The sequence below is a fragment of the Esox lucius genome, chromosome 20 (genome assembly GCF_011004845.1).
Source record: "Esox lucius isolate fEsoLuc1 chromosome 20, fEsoLuc1.pri, whole genome shotgun sequence".
Taxonomy (NCBI): Eukaryota; Metazoa; Chordata; class Actinopteri; order Esociformes; family Esocidae; genus Esox; species Esox lucius.
Window position 1 is genome coordinate 18,447,790 of NC_047588.1, and position 27,008 is coordinate 18,474,797.

General features: G+C 39.8%; 2 protein-coding genes across 5 annotated transcripts in view; both read right to left on the reverse strand.

Annotated features, from left to right (window-relative positions):
* Nucleotides 1-1,028: 1,028 nt before the first annotated feature.
* ddc (dopa decarboxylase) lies at nucleotides 1,029-20,455 on the reverse strand. Its single transcript, XM_034289154.1, has 14 exons — nucleotides 20,337-20,455; nucleotides 19,067-19,274; nucleotides 18,309-18,422; nucleotides 18,094-18,213; nucleotides 11,685-11,819; nucleotides 10,666-10,815; nucleotides 9,242-9,308; nucleotides 8,993-9,087; nucleotides 7,993-8,060; nucleotides 7,117-7,193; nucleotides 6,099-6,118; nucleotides 5,261-5,359; nucleotides 2,306-2,407; nucleotides 1,029-2,212 (listed from the first exon to the last, which is right to left on the reverse strand). The coding sequence occupies exons 2-14, from the start codon at nucleotides 19,265-19,267 to the stop codon at nucleotides 2,012-2,014; spliced, it is 1,449 nt and encodes a 482-aa protein (XP_034145045.1). The 5' UTR covers nucleotides 19,268-19,274; nucleotides 20,337-20,455; the 3' UTR covers nucleotides 1,029-2,011.
* An 843-nt stretch (nucleotides 20,456-21,298) lies between these two features.
* Nucleotides 21,299-27,008, reverse strand: part of grb10b (growth factor receptor-bound protein 10b) — a 116,942-nt gene continuing 111,232 nt past the window's right edge. For 3 of the 4 annotated variants that reach the window (XM_010896973.3, XM_010896972.3, XM_010896975.4), the window contains one exon: nucleotides 21,299-26,958. In XM_010896973.3, the coding sequence (XP_010895275.1) occupies nucleotides 26,812-26,958 (147 nt within the window). In that variant the 3' untranslated portion in view covers nucleotides 21,299-26,811. The remainder of the gene's footprint in view (nucleotides 26,959-27,008) is intronic. The other variant, XM_010896974.3, reaches the window with a different exon arrangement.

A 27,008-nucleotide genomic window follows, 5' to 3' on the forward strand; every position in this document is an offset into this window, starting at 1 on the left:
TAGGGCTTTTTGGTCTAAACTCCACTCGCCGTGTTTGGAGGAAGAAGGAGGATAAGTACAACCCCAAGAATACCATCCCAACCGTGAAGCATGGAGGTGGAAACATCATTCTTTGGGGATGCTTTTCTGCAAAGGGGAAAGGACGACTGCACCGTATTGAGGGGAGGATGGATGGGGCTATGTATCGCGAGATCTTGGCCAACAACCTCCTTCCCTCAGTAAAAGCACTGAAGATGGGTTCCAAACACACAGTCAGGGCAACTAAGGAGTGGCTCCGTAAGAAGCATCTCAAGGTCCTGGAGTGGCCTAGCTAGTCTCCAGACCTGAACCCAATAGAAAATCTTTGGAGGGAGTTGAAAGTCCGTATTGCCCAGCGACAGCCCCGAAACCTGAAGGATCTGGAGAAGGTCTGTATGGAGGAGTGGGCCAAAATCCCTGCTGCAGTGTGTGCAAACCTGATAGAGAACTACAGGAAATGTATGATCTCTGTAATTGCAAACAAAGGTTTCTGTACCAAATATTAAGTTTTGCTTTTCTGATGTATCAAATACTTATGTCATGCAATAAAATGCAAATGAATTACTTAAAAATCATACAATGTGATTTTATGGATTTTTGTTTTAGATTCCGTCACTCACAGTTGAAGAGTACCTATGATACAAATTCTACATGCTTTGTAAGTGGGAAAACCTGCAAAATCGGCAGTGTATCAAATACTTGTTCTCCTCACTGTAGATGGTGACAAGTGTCAGTGTGTCCATGCTTATCTATAAAGGTTGTTGTCATAGAATGGATCTGTATCCCTAAAAAGTTGTCTTATTTAAACTTGAAAGCAGGGCTAATTCTTCTCATTATTTCATCAAATGCAATTTAACCAAAGATTATGATTACAACAACATGGAAGGTATTTTTTTTTACAGGTACCCTATAAGTAAAAAGGTTACTGTTAATAAGCATATTTCCAATAAATATGCATGTTTGTCTGATTACAACACAGATTGTGAAAAGAAGCAACTTTCAGCCTGAAACCAGTGATGTATGCTTTTATCCCTGTCTAACAGAAAACGCTACTTCAAATTTGATAATGGCTTTATTAAACTGTTTACTACTACTCGCTTTATTAAACTCTTTGACAATTTCAAACAATTTATTTGATTAAAAGGGTGAAAAAACATTCATGTAAATCATTTGGAAGATTTATTTTGTATATATTAAGACCTGATTTATATGATATATATGAGTCAAATATGTACTCACTAATATCACAACATTTAGTAGTCTATTTTTTTTTATTTTCCTCTGTATACTCTTTATCCTGTCTTAGCTAATAAGCTAAAATTGCTCCAAAACTGTCAGTTAAAGAGAGAATTTCAACTCTACGACAGGAAGTGGGCCATTTTGATCTTGGACTGCATCTTTATTTGGATATGATTTACCTCGCCCTTAAAAGTTGCAATATATGTGGTGAAATGCCACGTCCGTTTGCGACATCACAACAAAGTTACTTCAGACAACAAGCACAGTTTTTTTTTTCCCTTTGACATCATTGCACATAGGATAGGAGAGCAAATTAACCAATCTTTTTTGCCTGTCACAGATCTCCACTTCAGTCACACAAATTCACTGATTCACATGTAGCCCTTCACAGCACTCATCTAAACACACAGACAGGACCGGACAGCCGGCATTAAGGAATGCAGTTACAATACAGTGATGACGTAAACCGTGAGATCCGGCCCGTGTATTCAGCCAGCACCTAAGAGGTGGGCTGCTGAACTAGGATCTGTTTGGCTTTTTATATCTTAAGGAATGTGATCAAATGGTCACTTCAACTCTGAGATGCTTCTAAATAATGGCAATGATTAGCTTGGGTATGGGTCCATTTAAAATCTAAGATCAGTTTCTAGGATCAGGTTTGAGTTTTGGATGATAGTAAATGGACATGAGGAGCCTGGTCCTTAATTGGGACATGATCATAGATCAGCACTGCCTGTCTCTAGTCTGTGGACAGTCAGTGGGGTAGTTCCTGCATCACCTCTTCGGCCAGCTGTGAGATGATTCGCCAAGCCTCACGCACATGGCGTGATTCGGTGGTCCTGGCACAGATGGCGAAACGCAGCACGAACTGACCAGACAGCTGGCACGGCACCAGGTGTATCTTCTTGCCGTTGTTGATCCTCTTTAGCAAGACCTCGTTCATCTCATTGGAGCCCTTTTAAAAGAAACAGATTTGGTAGACTCAAGTCCAAAGAAGACTGTATGTATGTGTTTGTACAATGATCATTTGTTGACTGAATTGTCTTACCTTTAGTCTAAAGCAGACCAGCGCCAAGATGACGTCTGCACTGATCTCAAAGCGCGGGTCCGCGCGAACCAGTGTCTCAAACTCCTTGGCCAACTCTACATGCTGTGAAGGCAGATAGACAGTCAATTATTCATACTCAGACTACTAGTAAAGTATTGAGGTACTGTGGATGGAAAGTGGTTAAGATTTACTTCCTGATATGGACAGTAGGTGGCACCCTACACACAACAAAGCATTTATTATAGTTTAGGAGTTAATTTGTTCATAATTTATCATACGTTCTCACTACAGTTAGTAAGTTTTCATTAACAGCAGACCAGTGTTAACTGGTTCGAAATGTGATTATTAGCTGACTATTCCAATTGCTCATTCCCGGGTACAAGGTCACCACCACTATGAGCGATAATGGTCTGTGTCCACTTATTAATTAGTAACTATATGTCTATTTGTAAATGGTAGGTTATTTTTAATGTCAGACCAACATGAAAAGCCCCATACAGAGAAAATGTAATCTGATCTTTAGAAGGCTAGTGTGATAGAGACTAACAAACAGCATGAAACCATACAGGCCTAACATCCAAAATACAGCACATGTAGGAAACCATTGATCAGCAATTTTTTGTGCTTAAGTATAACTTTATTGCGACTGGCTCACCACATTATTGTGGCTAGCTCTTTGAAAGGGACTTCAATGTTGACCTGTGTGAAAATGGTATACACAGGCAAGCAAATTGCTTTATGCGGGGCAACTCTGATGGTCTTACAGTACCCATGGTTTTTCACAGAAACCTTTCACTGTAAATTAAATACTTAATTCTTCGTTAACTGTTGGTACTAGGAAAGTAACCAACTGGACCCGGGTCTGTTGGTTAGTGCTGCTCCACTGATCTCAGAAGAGTATTTCTTTAACTTTAACAACTGGGATTATCCCTAAGGAATGGAAAGTCACCCATGTGCTGCCTTTACACAAAAGTGGAGACACTAGTCACATTCATCATTGTCCTATTTCAAAATTGCCATGCGTAGCTAAAATATTAGAAGCTCTGGTGGCTGAACAGTTTTGGGAGTTCCAAACAAAAAACTGCATTTTAAAAACATCAGTGAGGTTTCAGACCCAGGCACAGTACTATTACTGCCACAACATTGGTTGTTAATGACATTGCAAAAGCAATGGATGAGAGGTCAATTTGTGTGGCTTTGTTTGTTGACCTGGCTTTTGATTTGGTTGATCATTGCATTTTGTTGAAAGATTGGACCTCGTCGGGGCTGGGTAAGGACACCTGCCTATGGCTACCTGAGTGATAGGACCCAGGCCATTGTAACAGATGGCAAAATGTCTAATCCTCTAGTTGTTCAAAAAGGACTTCCCTCAGGGTTCAGTTTTGGGTCCCTTATTGTTCACTCTCTATCATATTTGCAATAATGTGGGAAATAGTAAATCTAATTTTCATGCTGATGACACAGTTGCCACTGCCCCATTGCCATCTCTACTACTACAAAAATCCTTTAAAGATCTTAAAGTGGTGTTCAACAAAAGTAAAAAAAAAAAAAAATGCTTTACTCTTCTTAATCCATAAATCAATGCTTAGATGTTTCAGTCTGTAAATCAATACTGGAGGTTTCAGTCATGGAACATACTTCCTCTTACAAAAACCTTGTGATTTGGTTAGATGAAACAACTTTTTTTTAAAACACCTATTACTGTACTGCTGAATAAGCTAAGATTTCTGCAGGTTGTGCATGTCTTTCTGGAACAAATAGGAACAAATTGTGCCTGTCTTATCAGCATAGAAAATATATTGTGGAGGCGACGTTCATGTCGGTCCTTGATTACGGTGACCTACTGCATGCTTCGGCCTCGGTGTTGAATCCTCTGAAGTCAGTTTATCATGCAGCCACATGTTTTATTACTGATCGTAACTATCATACTCATCATTGCACTTTGTACGCTCTGGTGGGATGGGATTCCTTGGTCTCCAGGAGGGCCAGACACTGGCTGATGTTTGTCTATGGAGTGTTAATAGGTAATTTGGCCGGCCAGGTAATCTCACCTGAAAATGGACGGCTATCAAACGCCCTCTCTAGACTGGTTAGTCCTTGAGATCCACAGGGCTTGTACAGAGTTGGGGAAAACCTCTTTTGGATATCATGCTTGGAATGAGCTATAGAAAAACCTGAAACTGGATGTTTTCATTTCTAGAGTGAAAGCCATGCTAAATGAACGCAATGTTATGAAATGTAATTGTTATTTATAAATGTATTCTTTTTAATTGTATTTGTAATTTCGGCAAACAAGGCACGGCTGTAAAAGAGACCTAGGTTTCAGTCTGTTTTCTCTGTATAAATAAAGGTGAAAGAACAACAACTCTAACGCTCCTGGGTGAAGAGATTTTTTTTATTTGGACCAATGGAAAGGCAACTTTAGGATACAAGGCCGTCCAGGATGAACAAGTTCACTGTCAGTCATTACCGGCTGCAGTGTGTCTGACCAGAGATGGACGTCTAGCAAAATGCTAATCACATGCTGTCAGTCAAGGTGTGTCCACATCATAAACTAGCCTGAAACATAGGACAATGGCTACCCACTTCAGCTGCAGACTAACTTACCCCGTAAAGAGTGTATAGAGAATAAATACATTTTAGAATTATGAACCGCACATTTGCGGAAGCTTTTGGAATTATATTTAAAAAGAAAACGTCTACTTTTTTTTCTAAACGTCTGAGCAAAAACGTAACAGTGTATGTGTAGCCTACATAGAAATGATTAGAATGATGTCTGGGCTTTACTGGAGTTTATTTAATATAGACAGTAGATGGATGCAGTTTTGTACTGAGTCTGGCAGTAGGCCATATGTGCTGCTGCTGTGTTTACTGGTAGAGCCAGACAGACACAGACCAGCCTGATCGGACTGACAGGCAGAGGGAAGGGAGCTAAAGCTGACGCTTCGCCGTTACCTTACGGATGTAGTCCTGGAGGCCTTTCAGCCCATACATCCGGAAGACAAACCACATCTTCAGAGAGCGGAACCTTCGACCCAGAGGAATCTGCCAGTGCTGTGAGGCAAAGGGAACGATAGAAGAGGGCATGTGTTAAGGTCAGTGGAACATACACAACGCTTGAATCCCTTTTCTGAGAAATCACTTGGAAATGCCCATATGGTTCCCTTTTGCTCTTCACCTTTCGTATAGCCACTACTGTCAACGGGAATCCTGAGAGATAGGAGCTGTTTATGGACCTATTCGCGGGTCTCATTTGGCCTAACCTAGCGTAGTGGCACCCTATTGCCCAAGACAGATTGACATAACCAAAATCTGAACCAATAAATCTGTAAATAACGTAAATATAGTTGATGATTCTGAGTCGTGTGAATTTACATGAAGCTAATGTGTTTTGTTCACTGATTATTAGTATTAATACATTTTTAAATAAATATGAAATGAAAGGTGTGCTGCTAACCATTGCAGTGCACATAACAGCTCATTTCTTCTACCCAAGCCAGCAATATACTACTAGTATCTACTAGCCAACGTTGTTAGGAGATTTGACCAAATCAGCGGTGAAGTGGTGCTAGCGCAACATACTTAGCAGTGATGTGGTAAGTTCACTGATGGAATGGAGTAGGAATCTAATATAATATGTAGGCCATGGTGTTGGCTTTCAGTGGTTAGCATTGTAATTCATGGGTCAACCCAAAATAAGATACATTTCCCTCTTTACAATACAACTATCTCTCATAGTGTAAATGATCCCAAAGACAGAATACAGTATAGAAAATTAGACCATTCAGCTTACCCGATAATCTGTTATCAGCCCTGCAAATAAACAGATGTAAATATAACAAGGCACAGTAATTTTTTTTATATGAGTCTATGTATGCAGTATGTTACTGTTGACTGTTTCTGTTGAGGGGCTTCATTGATCTGAATGGGAGCCATACACCCACAGAAATGCACAACTTGAAGAAACTGGATGTCAAATGGGTCTTAAAACACAGTTTGCCCTTCATGAAACACTGTATCAATAATTATTGATTAAATTAAATCAAAAGTGGGTATTGTGAAATGTTCCATGGCAAAAACATGTTGCGTGACTCTCGTTGAAATGGAGCTAGTCACATTGCATTGAGGGGGCCATAGCCATATTGTCAACAGCCTCACTCAGCGAGAGAAGGTTACCCGTTCCTTTGTCTTCCTGTCAGTCCGTTTCAGGAGGAGGAGACATCAGGCACAGCTGCAGCCTGGCAGAGCGCTCATTTGGGCTGTTTACGGCTACATCCCAAATGCCCTCCTGTTCCCTACATAGCGCACTACATTTCGTGAGTCAACCTGCGTTTGCATCCAGAGTGTGACGCCGTCACTAACACTGGCAGACGGCGACGCAACAGGGCCATTACTGGACTATTACTGTGCCGTGGGAGGACAAGAGTGACATGGGTAATTTCATTTGATTGTTTCAGAGAGGCATTGTGTAAGGCGTGATGTTGTTACTAGGTGAGCTTTTGCACTTATTGCATTTACTCTCTAACACATGTACACAACACGTGTGTACGTGCACACGTACCCATTCATGCACACAGAGGCACATGCATGCGCGCACATACAGACCACTTCCACAGGTGGTAAATGAATAGCAGGGAAGTGAGAGGTCTAAAGTGTAGGAGACTGAACCTTGTGTGTGACATACTGGGTTCTCATTGGAACACTCCTCCCCTTGCAACCACTGTCTTGGTCAAATGACACCACTGCCAGATTAATCTAATCATTTCAAATGAACACCAAAACATTGTCAACTGTCAATATAAAATATCTACCTGACTCTTGATGATCATGTTTCAGGTAAAGAGGATCCATCTTGAATGCTCCAATGAGGTCAGATCTGTCCCTCACCCTATGGAGCAGAGTGACATCCCTCCCAGTCACACAGTGCCTCTCACTGATTAAAGCCTGTTTGGCAACAATGGCTTTGCTCAAGTTGTGCTTAACATTTCGTCTGGAAATATGAGTTAAAAGAACAGTATGTGTTTGCAATCTACAAGTTGATTATAAAATGAGCAAATAATACTTTAACACCTGAATGTCTTTTATTTTTCACTAACTGGTATGGACTAGTAATCCAATGCAAATACAGACAAACGGACATGGCTTCAATCCATTGTTAACAATACACTACAGCATCACACATCACACAGCTATTCCTAAGTACGTTAGAGGCTTCCCCTTAAGTCATTTCCTGTGTTAATTGACTTTGCCATGGCAACTCTCCGGGATGGAGAGGGGCATTTCTTTTTCTATCAACAGGAAATGTTTGTGTTGTTTGTGGGGTGATGAGAGAAAAGGCAGATGGGATGCCTATTCCCATCCCACTCTGTTTAAAGAAAGCGTTAGATGTAGATAGTGTTGTTGGGGGCTGGGGGGGGGGTTCGCAAGACCATTGATGTGTAGCCACATAAAGCCGCAGTTTTACTAAGGACAGGGCAAATGGAAGGTCTGGTCCTGTACCGACATAGATTATGTTGGATGACTTGTGTACTTTTATACTGAGCTCATATGGCTTTAACATATTTCTATTGACACTAAATGACCACTACAGATTTACCCTCTGGACAGATAACATTACCTCTTCAATAATATCCCTTAAAAATGTCTACTGAAAGGCTGACTCTTCATTCACTAAACTACTAACTTACCACATTGTTGAGCAGTCAAAGTTGACTAGCAGCCATTTATGTGGGTTGAAATTGAAAGAGTCTGCAAACTGAGAGAGAAAATCATTAGCAGATTGACTTAAAATGCAAAGTTCACCCTTTTAAAACACTAGGCATTTTAAAATGCGGTACAAGAGTTGTCTTACAACATACAAAATGTAGTTTTCAAACACTGCCACTAACTTTGCACTGTCTGCAGTTTGCCTACCGCCGACAGTACAGGTACAGCTCAGTAAACTGTGTACCGTGTATGTAGTATATCCGACACACATGCTTTATTTGAAATGCTAAATAGGCATCCTGCAGTATTGAAATCTCCTATCTTTTTGCTCTCTATAGCCGTTTTTCTAATATCCTTCCCATCTGTCTTCACAGACGTAATAAAAACAGGCCACAATAAGATACAATATCAATCGGCAGTGCTCGTGCCCAAATGTTGCCTTGCTGACAAATGCAGCGGCCTGCCTCTCACTCATATCCTAGCAACCAGCCCCTGCTGCAGGGGGATGTGCCTGCCTGCCTGCCTTTCATTCAGGTGTGTCCAGCTCTTTTACGGCCTCCCTGCCCCCACCCCCACCCCACACCTCCACTATCTCCCTCCGACATTGTTTGAACTTGTGTTGCTAATAAACAGATATTTCTTTGACAAGGGGCGCAGCAGGGTTTTATCTAAAGGTCTGATGATGCCTGAGGAAATTACTTTGGCCTTATCTGTGCTCTCTGTGTGGTGCTCCACTCTGCTTGGCTCAAAACAGGCATGCTATCCAAAAGGCCAAATGATGCTTTTCTAATTCCCCACCGATTGTTTGCCATATTACTCGCCAGAACACTTTCATCTTGACATTCAAATAAAGTTATGATCAGGCCAAATGATTTGAGTGTGAATGTTTTAATAATGTAAATATATTTAACTGAAGCAAAGCAATTTAACTGGGGCAAAGACGAGTGTGTGTGTGTGCGTGCTCGTGACTGATTAACACACCTCAATGCCATTCAACAGTGGTCTGAATTCAGGACAGATGAAGGAACTCCCAGCATATGCAGCATCAATGTGCATCCAGATTTGCTCCGCATTACCTGTGGAAAAAACGGCAACTGCGTGAAGCATTACTGGAAAATACCCCGAGAAGTGGTTGTAGACTACCATCAGAGGACTACAACTCTATCTCAGGGCTTAGACTGTTGACAGCTTTTACTAATACATCAGTACTGTTTTGAGGGCTGTACTTACATATAGGTCCCAGTTCAGTGATGCGGTCAAACGCACATGAGGGAGTGGTGCCAAGTGTTGCACACAACTAAATGACAGAACAAAAGGTCTGAGGTTAATATGAATGTGCTTGCATACATTTTGTCATGAGAGGGTGATTCCGGACACACCTGTGTGAATGTTTATCAATGTGATTACCATGTTGACTAATCTGAAACATCTTGCAATAAAGGAACTTTTTCAAAGATGCTGCATTTCATGTTTTCTGCAGATTGGATATTTGATCCAATCTGCAAACATCCATCAAGGCAGACTCTATGGGTCTCATAACCGAACGTGTTCTGTGTGAGGAAAGGGACCAATACCAAATGTCATGACCTCGAAGAGTCTGCTTTCATTTGGTTATTACAGCGCCACCATCTGGCCAATCAGGCATTAAAATAGGGCCAGTGGTGTCTGATATACCACAAGAGATGTAGGGTTAGATGGAGACACATCAACAGTTCACTCATGGGGGCCAATTATAAACTGGCAGGTTTGGGTCCTCGAACCCGATTAGCAGAAACAGCATCACAGCCGTGTCTGTAACAGACAGTATCACTGATGCCCGTAAAAATACTTGTTTAAAGTTTAATAATGTTGTTAACCAATTGTATTATGTACCTCAGAGGATTGTGTTTTATATATATATGGCCAATATACCACTACCTTTTGGTCACGGACACTTAGATATAACACCATAATACTTTGATGATATTGTAATTGTGAGTGTATTTTCACAATTTCACAGTAATATATTGATATTGGGATAAACACAAGATTAGGACATGTCTGTCCATTGGGACAGTAATTATTGACAGATATTGATCTGTAATGGAATAACATGATTACGTTTTATTTGGTTTGGCAAAGGAGGTTATTACAAATAACATTAGCTGCCATTAAGGCCTAAGGGCATGGTGTACACAAACAGCAATTGAGAAGAGCTGATAGATGAACAAAGATGACATCCACTTTTGGATTGTTGACATTGAGAATCTGCGTGTGAATTAGAAGTCTAGGCAATAGTTTCTATGACAGGGTTCTCCAAGCAAACCACCCAACTGTGCTTTTTCTTAAACACTGTAACTGATAACTGATCGGTTTCAGATCCAGCAAACAATTAGAATCTGATGAAGCTAGGGTTGGAGTGAAAACCTGTAGAAAAAACTATTAATTTATAATAAGAGGAAAATACTTAATGCCAATCTGCAGAAGTTTTCAGTGTGAGTTGACACGTGTTCTATTCTTTTAGGTAGTTAAGAATGTAGATGAGTTTGGTCAGTTTTTAAATTGGAAGAGATGTGTGTTTTGATCTCACATAGAATGGAAGGTGTGTGCTCTGTTCTCAGAATGGGATGAGTATGTTTGGTTCTCTCAAAGAAGGTAGTGTGTTCTGTCCTTACATAGAAGGGGATGAGTCCTGCTGCCTTGTCTTCCTGTATCATCTTCAGGAAGGTCTCTCCATGGACAGCATACTTGTTTGACTGTTTTGTTGGAATTTTCTTCATCCTAACTCCACCAATCATACCGGCTCGTTCCACCGAACAATGAGCCTGTGTAACATTAGAGTTAATACAGGTGAGTACAAGAGAACCAACTACTGAAACAAAATGATTCGCAATTAATACAAACGTTTGCTAAAGGACAGTCATATATACCTGCCACAAGGACTACCATATATACCTGCCAGAAGTGTGAGTTTTGGTGAAACACAAAGGCCACAATAATTTATATAAAACATCATGACATACATTTTTAGATCAGACAGCTGGCACTCTCCACCACTTATGTTACTGGTTAAACATTCATGTCAGTAATTCCAAAAAACTGCTGTGGTGCATGAATGTGTCTGCAACACTCCCAATCACTGATAATCATGCCGAGAGACAGAAACAACGACCCAAATAGCCTTTAATGGTGGATTCTCCCTTCAAGCAAGATGTCAAAGGATCAGTTGTACAACGTCAATCCTGGAGAACATGGCCGTTATCCTCTGCCTCACAAAGGCCATTGCTGCCCTCTGGGCAGAGCCACATAATCATCCCATCCTGCTCAGATCAATAGAGCAGAGCTAACATGACTGCGCTTCCTACCCAACAGACCCACTCCACTCTCCATCACTTAGGAGACTGTGGAACAGCAGGCTGTGGTGATGTTCTGGGGCCAGGTTGAGTGGGTCAATTCTGGCTTGGGGGAAAAACACCTGTGAACCCTTACATGATCCACTGCTGACATTCTATGGAATTATTACAGAAGTATATATTTAGCAGCAGGTTAACCGTCGACATCAGTTAAAAATGCAAAGTATTAACATATTTTTATTGATAAAACCTCAACATAAACATAGACAATAAGTGATGATTCCTAATATGATTATTGAGCAGTTTGAAACCTGTTCAGGTAGGAGCAAGAGTAGTCTGACCTGGTCTGAGGCGTAGGCAACTAGTTTGGAGGTGATGTCAGTCTCTGGACGCTGTGGATCGTTGGCCAGAATAATTCTGACTGTCCTGGATCGGGCAGCTAGGAGAGCCACCAGAGTCGCCTCACTGGCTGTACCCTACAGGAAGACATAGGAAGTTCACTGGCTGTACCCTACAGGAAGACATAGGAGGTTCACTGGCCGTACCCTAAAGAAAGACATAGGAAATTCACAGGCCGTACCCTAAAGAAAGACATAGGAGGTTCACTGGCCGTACCCTAAAGAATGACATTGGAGGTTCACTGACTGTACCCTACAGGAAGACACAGGACGTTCACTGGCCGTACCCTAAAGAAAGACATAGGACATTCACTGGCCGTACCCTAAAGAAAGATATAGGAAGTTCACTGGCTGTATCCTACAGAAAGACATAGGAAGTTTGCTGGCCGTACCCTAAAATGAAAGTAAGCCAGGTGAGGGTCGATGACTAGTCAAATCAGTAGGCCTTGCAATATTTCTTCTCAAGGAGGGCCCACCCTGCAAACAAAAATGTATTGTAGGACATCCACAGGACGTCAACAGGTTGTCATGGTCCCTTGGACCTCCTTAAGACATCCCCAGGTTTCCTGGTCAGAAACACTTGGAGCAACCCGGGGCGACATGTTTTATTTATAAAAACAATCTGTTCCATAGAAACCTGACAAGAGCATTGTGACTGTTTCCATTATGTTCCTCAAAGGGATTTTTTCTGAGGCTTTTCATATGAGCAGCCTCTCTAACCACCATAATGCTCATTGAGTCCGCTTGTTGTGCAGTTAGAATCTCCTTTGATCCCATCAGCTATTGGCAGTCTTTTAATTATGTCCACACCATAATGAGTGAAAATAACTCACACAGTGCACTTGGAAAGTATTCAGACCCTTTCATTATTTCCATATTCTGCTGGAGTAAAATGTCATTCTAAAATTAGAGTGTTGTTCTAAAATCAATAAAAAAATTGATATACAATACCCGGATAACGACCAAGCAAAAACAGATTCTTTTTTTAAATACCTTCTATTGATCAGCCTCAAGAGGTTTCTACAACCGGATGGGAGTCCATCTGTGGTAGATTCAATTGATTGGACATGATTTGGAAAGGCACACGTGCGTCTATATAAGGTCTTATGCTTGACAGTGCATGTCAGAGCAAAAACCAAGCAATCAGGTTGAAGGAATTGTCTGTAGAACTCCATGGCAAGATTGTGTCGAGGCACAGGTGTGGAGGAGGGAACCAAAGAACAAATGTCTGCAGCAATGAAGGTCACCAAGAACACAGTGGCCTTCATGATTCTTAAATAGAAGAAGTTTAGAACCATCTCCTGTGTGGAGATGTGAGAACTTTCCAGAAGGACAACCATCTTTTCAGAGTCGCCAGACAGAAGCCTCTCCTCAGAAAAAGACACAACAACACACTTGGAATTTACCCGAAAACCAACTAAAAGACTCTCAGACCATGAGAGAAAAGAGGGAAAGATGAAGGAAGCAAAGTACAGACAGATCTTTGAGGAAAATCAGACTAGAAGACTCCTATTCCAACAGGATATAGAAACTAAGCACACAGCCAAGACAATGCAGGAGTGGTTTCTCTATATATGGAAGCTGACAGATGAAACCAGATATTCACCGTTGTCCATTATAAAACTGACTTGCATTCAAATACATTGTAGCAAGTTTCACTTTCAAGAACAAAGGCCAAAAAATATATGTGTATTTTTTAATTGAGATGTTTCATAGAAATTTACAAGAAAATAATTCTCTCCAGTATTTGGTGTTTTTATTGAAAATGTACTGAACTGTGTCCTGACTACCCAATCAGCATGGGCTATCCAAATTGCAAAGGGTCCCAATGTTAACAAGGGATAGAATGAGAGGAGTAGAACTATGACACCAGAAGTAGCTAACTACTCTGCTTTGGGATGTTAAAATGGACCCATGTAAATTAGGTGGCTCATGCTCACAATTGTGTTTTCAACACAGGTTATTCAGTTTCATGATTAAAACCTGTGATAATGAAGTGTCATTAGTGTCCAGTAGAAAGATGAGGTACACGACAGTACTGGCTTTGAGCTCATTCTGCACAACCACTGAGCTGTTTATAATGTACAGTATGTCTTAAAAGAGCCAAGATCAACTTTCAGATGGAATAAATATCAGCCTGACCTACACTTCCTTAGATCCAAAATATATACACAGCCCAAAAAAATTAAGGGAATACCTAATCATCCTAGTATATCACCAATTCAACTTCAGGGATATCAATCTATCCAGTTAGAAAGCATACGTGATTGTAAATCAATGTCACTTGTTTTGGGGAAAGTGAATGACAACAGGTGCACTAGAGAGTCAAAAGCAAAACAACCCCCAAAAAAGCCAGAGGCAATTGCTTTCTCCTAATCCTTCCTGACTGATTCTTCTCTAGTTTTGTGTCCTTGTCACTATTGGTAGCATGAGGTGGTACCTATAGCCCATTCAGTTTGCACAGGTAGTCCAGCTCCCTATTGCATGGAGGAGATACCAGGAGACAGGCCGTTACAAAATGAGAGCTGGACAGGGCTGTAGAAAGGCATCAACTCAGCAGCAGGACCTGTATCTGCTCCTTTGTGCGAGGAGGAACAGGAGGAGCACTGCCAGAGCCCTACAAAATGACCTCCAGCGGGCTACTGGTGTTCATGTTTCTGACCAAACTGTCAGAAACAGACTCCATGAGGGTGGCATGAGGGCCTGACGTCCTCTAGTGGGACCTGTGCTCACAGCCCAGCACTGCGCAAAAGAATTGGCAGGTCTGCCATTGGTGCCCCGTTCTCTTCACAGATGACCAGGTTCACACTGAGCACATGTGACAGACTTGAAAGAGTTTGGCGATGCTGTAGTGAACGTTATGCTGCCTGCAACATCATCCAGAATTACTAGTTTGGTGGTGGTTCAGTGATGGTCTGGGGAGGCATGTCCTTGGAGGGTCACACAGACCTCCACGTGCTAGCCAACGGTCCCCTGACTGCTGTTATGTACCGGGATGAAATCCTCAGACCCATACGCACTACTGAGTCACATTATTTGCCATGATGAAATTCACGCAATTTGGAACAGCCTGTAATTTCAATTGTTTACTTTGATTTTCAGTGGGAGTTGAATCCAGCCCTCAGTTGGTTGGTGATTTTGGTTTCCATAGACCGTTGTTACGTCAATTTATTCTCAATGAATTACACAATGTACTGTAAAGATTTTGATCTTAAATATATTTTGTTTATCAAGACCCGATGTGAAATTTAAGTGTTCTCTTAATTTCTTTAAACAGTATATATACACACATATATAAATCAAAATAACAATGTACTGTATAGGCTGAAAAGGACCATTTTTGTGTTGCAGAGCTCACCAGTGCATTATTTTTATCACAGAATGTATCAAACTGTTGATTTGGCCACTCCTAATGTTCCTACTATCTCTCTGATAGATTTTGTATTTTTTTGCAGCCTAAGGCCTGTTTAACTTGCATTGAGAGCTCCTTAGACCGCATGTTGTGGGTTCACAGCAACAACTTCCAAATGTGAATGCCACACCTAGAATCAACTCCAGACCTTTTACCTGATTCGTTGATAAAGATATAATGAAGGAATAGCCCACACCTGTCCATGAAACAGCTTTTGAGTCAATTGTCCAATTATTTTTGGTCCCTTGAATAAGAGGGGCTACATATTAAAGAGCTGTAATTCCTAAACCCTTCCTCCAATTTGGATTTGAGTCCCTCAAAGTAAATCTAAGAGAATGCATTTTAAGCCTGCATTCATTATTTAACTATAACTTCAATATATTTTGGTGAACAGCCAAAATAACAAAACTTGTGTAGGTGTCCAATTATTTCCAGACCTAACTGTAAACAACGGATGATATTGTGTCGTGCTGTGAGTTGAAATATTCCGTAATATTCTCTGCATCATTTCATGTCTTGCCAATCAAGGCCCACTCAATACCTGGCAACATCGAAAAACTGGAAAGTGCAATTGCATACCACAAGCGCCAATAATTAAAAAAAGGTTGACCAAGGAATCCATACATTTTCTGACACAATGAATGAGAATAGGTCACTTCAAGACTGATTGTTTTTTTTTCTTGCTACGCTCCCAAAAGGATTCCCATGGATTCATACAGACCCACTTGTTGAGTGTTGTTCTTTGGTAGACTGAGTACATCTTTGGGCTTGTAATCCAATCTAATGTCACTTTTGATGAGGGAGAAAGGCCTATAACTTAAACAGAGATATGGGTCTTTACCTTTCTTATTTAACCAAGAATGAAAAAATAACAAGCCCATACAATAATCAATGGGTATGACAGCAAGGTAGTAAAAAAAAAAAGCCATGCTATAAACCCAGGATGAGCACATAACCCATATAATGTTAACCATCAAAGAGGAACTGCCCCTAAATATCATTTAACTAATTTGAATAGGTCATATCATGTGGGAAGATGGAAACCGTCATTAGACTGGCCAGAAATGAGAGGAGAGTGCTTCTATTTGTTTCCACAGTGAAGCACACTTAAAAGCCCAGCTACAAACAAAACACATTTATGGTGAGCCATGCTCCTCGATGGCTTCAATAGAGCGCAATGAAATGAGCTCTCTCTTCCTTTCCTCTCTCCCTCAAAATCCTGGCTGAGACATTCCTCTCAGCTGCAGTGCTATATCCACTAAATGAACACTGACGGCTTCACAACACGTAATAAATAACTCACAAACCAGACAGATAGATAGATACTAAGGGACACAGACACACATACACACAAACAAAATACTGTTTTGGCTGACATTAAAAGGCAATTTCCTGCCGTTTATCTGGTGTTGTGATGCGAAGAAAGACAACCAAAATAAAATCAATGACAGACAAATTGATGGCCATAAACGAATTGAAAGCAGTCAGTTGTGTTTCTTATTTTCCTGCACTTAAAGGAGAAATGTCTAGAATAATCTTTTGTGGTTCAAACATTTTCACGCTAGTGGAAAATCTCCATGTCAAGAGGATTTCTCTAGAAGAGGTATTCAACAGACATCTATTTTTATGAGGCATCACAGTGCATGTCTGAGCAAAAACCAAGAGGTCCAAGGAACTTTTGTTTGACCTCCAAGATATAATTGTGTCAAGGTATAGATCTGGGGAATATTAGAAAAAAACCAAGGAGCAAAGGCGGGCTCATTATGAAATGTAGGAAGTTTGGAATCACCAAGATCCTTCCTACAGCTGGCTGTCCAGCCAAACTACAGGAAGTAACTGGGCAAGGAAGACCTTCGTTAGGGAGGTGACCAAGAACCCATATCAAATAGTGAAACTGAGAAATTATTGTTTCTTGGAATATACAAGCTCACTTTGAATTTGATGCCAGCAACACGTTTATAAAATGCTGGGACAGAGGCACCAAAAGCCTGGAAACATTATGTAATGCCAAAAAACTAAACCTGGTGGAATATCACACAACTAATTAGGTCAATTGGTAACAGGTCAGTAACATGATTGAGTATGTTCCAGAGACCATGGGCCAGTCAGAAGTGAGGAAGGGGAGGGGTTCACCACTCATTGAAAGACTGCATGGGCAAATAATTGAACAATTACGAATGTTTCTCAAAATAAAATTGAGAAACATTCGTAATTGAGTTTGGGGATCTCCTCATCTACAGTACACAATATCTTTAAAAGATTCAGAGAATCTGGAGTAATCTCTGTCATGCAAGGGACAAGGGCAAAAAGCAATATTGGATGGTTGTGATCTTCGGCCCTCAGGCGTCAATGCATTAAAAACAGACACATTTCTGTTATTTGTATTGTCTTAAATACAAATGCTTCAAATTAACTATGTCACTGACCATAAATTGTAAAACCTGGTGTTCTGAAATTCACCTACTGTATGAGGGTTGAAATAATTAAGAATCATTAAAGAATATGGTAACACTTTATTTTGAGAGTCCCAGAATTGTGTTTGTAAATGCTCTGCAGATTATCTACTGACTACCAGTTACATTTTAACTATCTAATAACCTTAATCTTTATCCTAACCCTAAATTAAACCTTACCCTAAAATGAACCCTAACCTCAGCAAGACATTGCTTACCAATAATTTGTTCGCTGAACATTTGTTGATAGTAATACTATCTATAGAACATCTATAGATAAAAATTGGGACTCTCAAAATAAAGTATAACCCCAAATACCTCAACTATATTGACTTGGCGGTCCTTATTTGACATGCGACTATGACCAAATACACATTCAAGTTTTCATTGCAATACAATTATTTTGTAATTAAACGCAGCAACACAACCGTGTAAATCAAAACAATGCCTTGTACGATTAACCATAAAGGTAACAGTTTTCCCAGACCTGGATGACACCTCCTCCCTGTCCATGTGTCCCGGCAATGAATTCCTCAGGCAGCTTGAGCATCTTCCCCAGCCAGTCCATCATCACTGTCTCCAGCTCCGTACAGGCTGGACTAGCAGCCTACAATAACACAGGGTAGGAGACAGAGTCCACACCCAATTCAAATGACATTCAAGAATAATAGAGACAGGTGAAAATGACATGGTCCTACATACCCAGGAGAATCCAATACAACCGATAGCTCCAGACAGCATGTCTGCCAGCATGGCTGGGAAGGAGCTGGCCGTAGGGAAGTAGGCATAGAAATACGGGCTGTGCCAGTGGGTCACCTAAACATAGAGAGTGGCTTTAGAGGTTTCCGTTTAGTGTTGTTTTCCAGTTTTCCACCAAAGAGATTCAATAAGGTTTTGTTAAGTTTTGCAAAGATAATTCAGGCTTCAATTGGCTGTTATTGGTAACACTCACTGTGAAGAGTGGCTGGTTCTAGAGGTTCTGCAGGCATCTCGTCAAATGTTATACATAAATGTTATACATCCCCTTTATGATTCCTAATCATCATAGCACTTTGAATTTGTTCATTCAATATGGTATACACTGTAGCATACCATATCCCAAATGTACCTTTTACAAAGGATTATGTATTTTTACTGTCTACGAACCAAAACCTCAACACTAATTGTGCAATATGTTTAGAGAAGCACTGGATTATTTTTGCCATTTAGTGGTCTGTATGCTCTAGTTATTTATCAATGCACCAGGTCACTGTATGTAATTATTAACTTCTCTGTGATTATGCCTGGGAGAACTTGAATCTGAATATACAGAGAAACTGACCTAGAGCTATTAAGCAGAATACCTGACCTGGAATGAGTCAAATGTATATACATTCTTCAAGCATCAAAGTCATTTTATAGCTGGTATTACCATTGAGTCAAAAGGCACAAATTCTTATACAATACTCTGAGGTCTTTACCCCTGGCATGATAACCCTCTCAATGTCTTTGACAACATCCTCGTAGGTGTCGGGCTCTTCAGGGGCCTCCTGGGGGATCAGGGACCGCAGATACCCTGGCTCTACGTTGGGGTACACCGGCCTTTGCTCTATGTTCTCCAGGTAATCTGCTATCAGATCTACCATCTCCTTACCTCGCCTCCGAAACTCCGTAGCATCCATTTTAGAACTGTAAAACACAAAATAATCCCACTTTATTTTCTCACCTTCAGTATCAGCTCCACACCAACCCATACAATTGGAAAAGATATGTTTGTGCACACACACACACGCACACGTATGAATATATTGTGATATATTCATCCGATAGATAACAGAGAGGGGCTAATATAGAGTTGAGTTCTATAGCTGATTGAATAAGAACTGTTACTCCTAATCTCCTGTAATCTGCTTTAATGCAGGTGTGTCCCACTCACTCAACCTACTGCTCTATTTGATTGCTTGACAGAAAATACAGTTAGTTGTGATGAAGCTAATCACCTAGCTGATACTTGTTGTTTATTATTTCTTATCCAGAATTATCCAAATTACATTTTAAACTAGTCTTCAGCTCTAAATCTAAATGAACATTTATCTAAATTAGTATTCTGCACTGAAATGTCCACCTCTAAACTAGCACTAAGATAGTGGTTCTGAGCAGGAATTTCCTAGCAGCTCAACGGAAACAAGATCTAAAAGAGGTTTCTAATCTGTTTCCGTGGTAACTAATCTGAAACTTGTGATAAATACGAGTAACTTTCTTTGCAGTATTGAGGATTCACAAAAAATTCTGAAATATTTCAGACAAAAATAAATACAGTAAATACAAGTTAATGTAACTGCACACATTGTAAGTAAAGGAGACACATGATAGAACAAAAGCCATTGCAGTAAAGTCTACCAAGACAAAACAGAATGGCACATCTAGAAGCAAAGGGAAACTTAACCTGAACATGCACCAGGATGAGACAAATGAACATTGCCCTCCCTACAACGTAACCTACTTATTCAGACACAGCGTGTTTATATCAAGGCAAGAAGTGCTGATCCAGGTACTTTTACCCGTTAGGTCATAATTCAGATATTCTCCTACTCCAGGTCAGTATGCCTAATGATATAAAACATGCAGCCCATTGTGTGCTCCTTTTCTACAGCCTAGTGGAGACCTGCAGTTGTGATAAATCCTAACAACATTTGCGAACAGGGAGGGTGGATGGACGGAGGTAGGTAGGTAGGCAGTAGATGTACTCACAGAAAGGGCACAGCCGTGGTCAGGTCCTCCTTGTCAGGTCCTCCTCTCCTTTCAGTCTTCACAGCAGCAGCAGCAGCAGCAGCAGCAGCAAGTGGCAGGGTGGTGGAGAGCAGGAGAGACGCGCACAGCTCTTTTATCTGCCCAGTGGCCTCCCTCAGCCAGCCAATGGGAGTGTGGCTCCCGGCCAAGCCAGTATGCACAGGCAGGAAGTAGTTACAAGAAGTAATGAAATGTGCACAGCTTAAATGACACAAAAGAGTAGTACACAGCTACCTGTTGCATAGTGTCATTAAAAAAAAAAAACTATTGGTTAGCTCCGGGCCAGAAAGTCCAGCTAGTATGGCTGCACTGGTAGTTATAATTCACTAGGAGTTCCAGCTAAGTTTATACATAGCTCAATCAGCACTGAAGGAAGTAAGCTGTTGCACTGTTTTTAGATAATGAAATTTTACATATTGGCTAGCCAGTTCTATTAGTGATGTTGACTGGCCAAGCCTCATTCCAATCCATACTGTCACAGCAAAAACGATTGTATTTATCCAATCATATCACGTCCACTTCCATCTATCAGTTATTTTGGGACAGCGAGGGCTACTGTCTGTCAACTTCTCTTCTGAGCCATGCAATAATGAGTAGCAATGTTATCCCCATGCCATAATAAAATAAAACAGAAGTATAATTAGGGAACTAGCTATGTGGACTACATTTTTGTCAAGGGACTACATTTTCAAAGAAATTGATATTCGATCGGTTCTCTCACTCATTTAAGTTGTAACAGGCCAGATGTCAATAAAACAATGAGCAGCATAAATAGATTTGCATCTGCATATACAGGATGTGGATTTATCTACTAGCTGCATCTTCTTAATGGTCATGAATGATGAAACAGCCTGTCCAAGTTAAGCAGAGGATAGGATGTCCTCACATGTCTTTAAAATCTGATGCAAACTTTTTTATTTTAAATGAATATAGATTAGTGGGATTTAAACAGTCCTTAAAATGTGGAAACTCATAGCATTTATTAGAACCATTTCTGTAGTATTTGGCTGACATCTAGTGGACATGCATAGCAAAGAAGACTACAACATCTAAAATGTTAAAATGTCAAGAAACATGATGAAATCAACCTCATCTACTCTTCAAATTCATTGTAAATTGCAGTGGAATTGTAATGCTATGCGGAAGGATTAGCATTTTCATATTATTAAAACAACAATAATAACAAAACAACAAGATGATTAAAATGCTGTGAGATTGCAGATAAACTTAACGTTCCATAACAAAACAATACCAGGAGAGTTTATATGTATAGCAATGTATTAATGTTTTATTCTAATTACAATAAACAGAATATATCAGTCCCTTATTTGTACAAAAATACCCAGAAAGGTTACAATTAAGATTTATAAGTCATTCAGCTATTTACAAATTGAAGCAAAGCACAGTAAGAATGCTTCTTTCTTAAATTTTTCTTGCATTCCCTGAAGTTCTAGTTTATATTTACAGTAAGGTCAGAAAGTATTTGGAAAATGACACTTCTGGTTTATTTTTTGGTCTGTTACTCAAGTCCTTTAGATTTGAAATGGTACAATAATGATAAGATTGAAATTCATTGTCATCTTTAATTTGAGGGTATTTTCATGGTACCATCATCCACATTTATGTAGATGTGTTTAGAAACATTATATTCTTATATGATCTAATTTTCATATACAGTAAAATGTACTCTAAAATGACACAGTACTTTATTATCACTATATTGAAACAACTAAAACAAAGCAGAAATGCATCCAACAAGCTGGTGAAATTGGTCAAGTACTTCAGATTTAATTAAATGGGGAAACTGTAAAAAATGGGGTGTCATTTGTATGAATTACTCATCCGATATGGATACAAATACCTTCAAATGAAAGTGGTCTGCTCTTAAACATCATCATTTAAACTTCTAAAGTGCTGGAGTACAGACCCAAACCAATAATGTGTCACTATCCAAATGCATTTGGACTTCACTATATATTACTTTACTCCTTTGTACAGTCACTGTATCTTGCATTGTGACAATATATGCAAAAGCACAAGAGTAATTATCTATCACTGGAGAAGGTTCCCATGACTGGTCCTAAGTCGGCTCTAGTTTAGTGCAGTAAAAGGTCTTCGAGGCACCTGCTGCATTTTAGGCTTTTTGAGATGAACAGCCTTACACAAGAAAAAAGGATACCTTAAATCAACTGTATTACTGTTAGTTTAGGGAAAACTAATGTTATGCAGCGAGAATATCGTAAAGGCCAAACTACTTACAAAATAAACATTGGTTTGGTCTAATACTATTAAGCCAAGGTTCATCATCAAGGAACTACACAATGTATTCATCGCACATAGAAAATCTCACTGATCTGACGATATGACCAGTTTCAACAGGCTCCATGTCAACCCTGAGCAACCCATTTACATTCATTTCTCTTAAATATAAAAAATACATTGACGTAATTCACGGTTTCATCAGATCACTACTTTGCAAGTGATTCAATGTCACTAGTCATTTTACTAGTTCAAAGCAAGACACTATGTGATATAAATCAATTGTTTTTTGAGTATAAAAAATCTGTATGTACCTAACAGGCCTATAGTTAGTGTTGAAATCAGTGATGTCGGTGTAGTGTGTGATAACCTGCAGAAACTATGTAAAGATGTATGCATTAGGTATCTTGAGCCACAAACCAGCAACATTTCATCATTACAGACATTTGTGAAGGGCTTTTTACATGACAAACAATATAAGAAAAATAAAATAAGCACGTTAAACCAAATAATTAAAAGAAACACTAAATCCTCTTCATCTTGTAAGCCAATGCGATAACAATAGTGATTTGTAACCTAAATACAGTGTTGTATCTACATGGTATCCAAGGTTTCATATGCTAATATGGTACATTGAATCAGTATGCAACTTTTACATGAGTCGCATGACACATGGTGCAGCTAAGGTTATCATTGGAGTAGGCATCCTAGCAGATGTCTGATTAAATCATGGTGAACAATGGTAATGAGTTAGCAAAGAAATGTTGGCTGATGTTTTCATCTACTTAGCAAAGGAGTAGTAAACAGCTTTGGCACCTAATCTGCTCATCATAATGCCATGATGATGCCACTTCCAGAGCCATATTAGATACATAGTGTATTATATTTTATAAATATATATGGCTCTGTTCACATCTAATAAATGGTACACAGTAATTCTGAAGTTACTCTAAACATTGTATGTATAAGGTACTGCAACGGGCTTCTAGTGACGCCGTCACATAAAAGGTTATACTGTGTTGCTGGAATCTAGTGGTGCTTCCACATCCAAACAATTCAAAGGGCATCTAATACACATAACACAGTATTAAATTGGGAAGACAAAAAGTTCTCGTTTTTTGTAAGTCTGGTTCAAGTATTGTGAATGTATAACTTCACTTCTGACACATGAAACAAAGTGCTGATTAAGAAGGTTGAGGAAAGTGAAAATCTGCTAAACGAATGGCAACCAAATGTTATGAAAGGAACAGAGCAACTTAATTGAAAGTCAAAAAATAAATAAATGGTCCTGTGTGGCTCAGTTTGTAGACAATGGTGCTTGATTCCTACAGAGGACCAGTATGAAAACAATTAAAATGTACTGTATGTAGTAAATAATGTAAATCACTCTCCCTGGATTAGAGCGTCTGCAAAAAAGGTTCATATCCAGATGAAATTACATTTTAACTATTTGTACCGACAGATTTAATCTTATTCAACCTCTGAATTTCACATATTCTCTGTGTTATTGTGAAAGGATGTACAATATGCTAGAATGTGTGAGAGAGATGCATTTAAGAGGAAAATACATTACTCACATCCAAATAAATAAATACATTTGTATTCCGTCTTATTTAAATGATGTTTATCACGTATCAATAGTGAGGCTGTTATTCCGTCTCAATCTACCTATTTCAACTGCAAATATATCATTTCAAAACTTCATCTAAAAAGCCCAGTGCAGTCACATTGTCCCTGTTTTCTTTACTGAGGCTGAGGCTGAAATAACACTGAACTGAAAATGATAATAATGCCCTTTTTGTGTTGGAGTTTTTAAACAAAAAAATAGAATGTCTATTACACAAAGTCGATCTGTTTATAATAGATGATTGACTGGTCATACAAATTATGGGGCAGGCCATCCTATCAAGGATCCTCTTGTAAATATCAAAACTGTTCCTGAAACCCAGACGATTAGACTGAGCATTTCAAAGGCCAAAGGCTCTGGTAATTTAATGATTAAAATGTTTTTTCATTAAATAATCACACAGTAATTTATTAGACATACAGTGATGATTTCGAAATAAAATTACAAATTTCTGCATGGGGCCTTGAACGTTGCATCACAGGTAAAATTATATTTACAAATCTGTGTGTTCACTGCAACCTTGGACAAGGCCAGATGGTAAAACCCTTCCACTTCAGGGCATCATCCATAACGTGGGCTTCACAGTGCTCTCTCTCTCCATATATAATTAAATTGCGTAATGTAAAAGAAAAGCTAAAAGTCAAAGGAAAGGAGTCCCAAATGGCACCCTATTCCCTATAGTGCCCTAGTTTTGTTCAGAGGCATATGATCACTAGATAAAAGTAATGCTCTACTTATGTAGGGAATAAGTAAAAACAAAAATCTAAATTAAAAGAAAACTCTCAACTTTTCAGTCAAAAGACTTGGGACTTAAGTATAGGATTTGTTGCTAGAGTTGGGGGCGAAAAAGAGTGGGAAAAGAATATGAAAAAGCCGCCTTACTGTGCAGAACCAATCCGACATCTTTGGGGTAGGCATTCTTATTGGCGCTGCGCCAAACGCATTTGACCACAAGCAATGGCCGTAGGTTTCTAAAGCTGCAGGCATAGGCGCTCGATGCCCACAGCCTCATGGCCAATCTTCAAAATAGATGACTCCAGACTAGTTGGAGTAGGCAGAGCTCTTGATAGTCTAGCTACAATAGACTAGGGTATAGGATGCCATCTGGGATGCACACTGAATTAAGAAGATGGGTCCTCACAGCAAATGAGTCCACTGATTCCAGTTTTATTCCACAGAGCACAGTAGACAGACAGAGCTTAAACTGTATATATGAACTCTGGGCTGGTCAGATCACTCTATTGAACCACAAGACAATGGTGTAGTGGTTATATTTCCCTGCGCTCTGTTGGAGGGAATGCACACCAGTGTCCTAAGTTAGATTTTAGCTCTAGTCATATCAAAACCATGTCTTCAGAGAGCTAACAACATGGAATTACAGTCCACAAGATGGCTATATGTTTTTCAATGCTTTACATATAGCTTACATTTTTTGTGTACGCCCAAGCAAGAAAAGAGCATCCCTAGCTGCTATGTTTAGCCACCTGAACAGCAGCCTGGTAGACAAGTGCCATACTGTATACATACTTTAACCAACAATAGACCATTTGGCTGTAGCACATACAGCATAGGACTTAAACTAGCAGTGTGGGCCTCTACAGCAATCTATTATGTAGAGAATGGGAATGAATAAATACCCGTAGCACTGAATATTTGAGTGGCTGGATTTGGAAAAGAGAGGGATTTGCTTTAAAGTTGTGTGATGATTGGATATTGAAATTCTCTAAACTACCGATAGTAAACTAAACTGGAACAAGAGCACATTTGATGAGAAAGTACTAAAATGTAATGAATACAAAAGTGTGTGTGATCACAAAAAAAGAAATGAAGAAAAGTCCTATAACGGTTGAATGAATGGATCCTGTGTAGTCCTGGAATATCTTTCAGCTCCATCCTCAGTTACTAGCTCCAGCCTTTATTGTCTGACAGCTGAACCCTCAGCCTGCCTGCCACACAATGTCCAAACAACGCTATCCTCTTGGTCTGTCTTTTAAGGTTTGGGATTTTTCCATCCATCCCTCGAACACAAAAGGGATTTATCATTGTTGGTGATGAGAAAAATGAGAAGACAGCAGAGGAATTCTGCATGGTTCAGGGTGGAAAGGCCTGTTCCCAGTTTCACAAGTGCAAAACTAGGAGACAATCAGCATTTCATAAAAGTACAAGAGGTTGTAGTACAGATGATTGGTAACAAAAGACAACTTGGCCTAGACAAAAAAAGTGGCCTAGACAAAACAATCTCCTGATGATTGTAGAAGAAAAATAAAAACGACTTTGATCTCATAAACCATCACTAAACCAGTTCAGTTGAGTAGAGCTTATTGGCGACTATCAATACAAACTTGAACATAGAACCTTCCAGAACACAGACCACTGAAGTCAGTTAAGTCAACTAGCGTTTGCACTAACCAACCACTTCATAAAAGTCCCATCCTGACCGCAGTCTCCGGCAACTCATGACAGAACATGAGTAAATCACATCAGTTTCTCCAAAAGTAAAAGAGTCTTGAGATGTTTTTAGGCAGAGTCCGGTCATCTCTGGGTCAGGGGTCATAAGGCTACAAGGGTACAGGGGTGCTTGAGTTTACAAGGCAGGACTCCCCTGTTGAGCTGGTAGAACTCCACCAGCTGGATCAGGTCGGTGAATTTGGTGGACCCTTCGTCAAGGCTAAAGAAGATCTGTCCATCCTCTTCACACTGCAGGACAGACCATAAAGACAAAAGTTCAGAATAAAACTAAAACTGAG

Bases quoted from the DNA above. Each gene is read 5' to 3' on its own strand.
- ddc (XM_034289154.1), bottom strand. From the start codon at position 19,267: ATGGATGCTACGGAGTTTCGGAGGCGAGGTAAGGAGATGGTAGATCTG. The intron at 18,423-19,066 runs GTAAAGACCTCA...CTCTATGTTTAG, and splicing joins AGAGGGTTATCATGCCAGGG to GTGACCCACTGGCACAGCCC. The intron at 18,214-18,308 runs GTATGTAGGACC...GTGTTATTGTAG, and splicing joins GTTGTATTGGATTCTCCTGG to GCTGCTAGTCCAGCCTGTAC.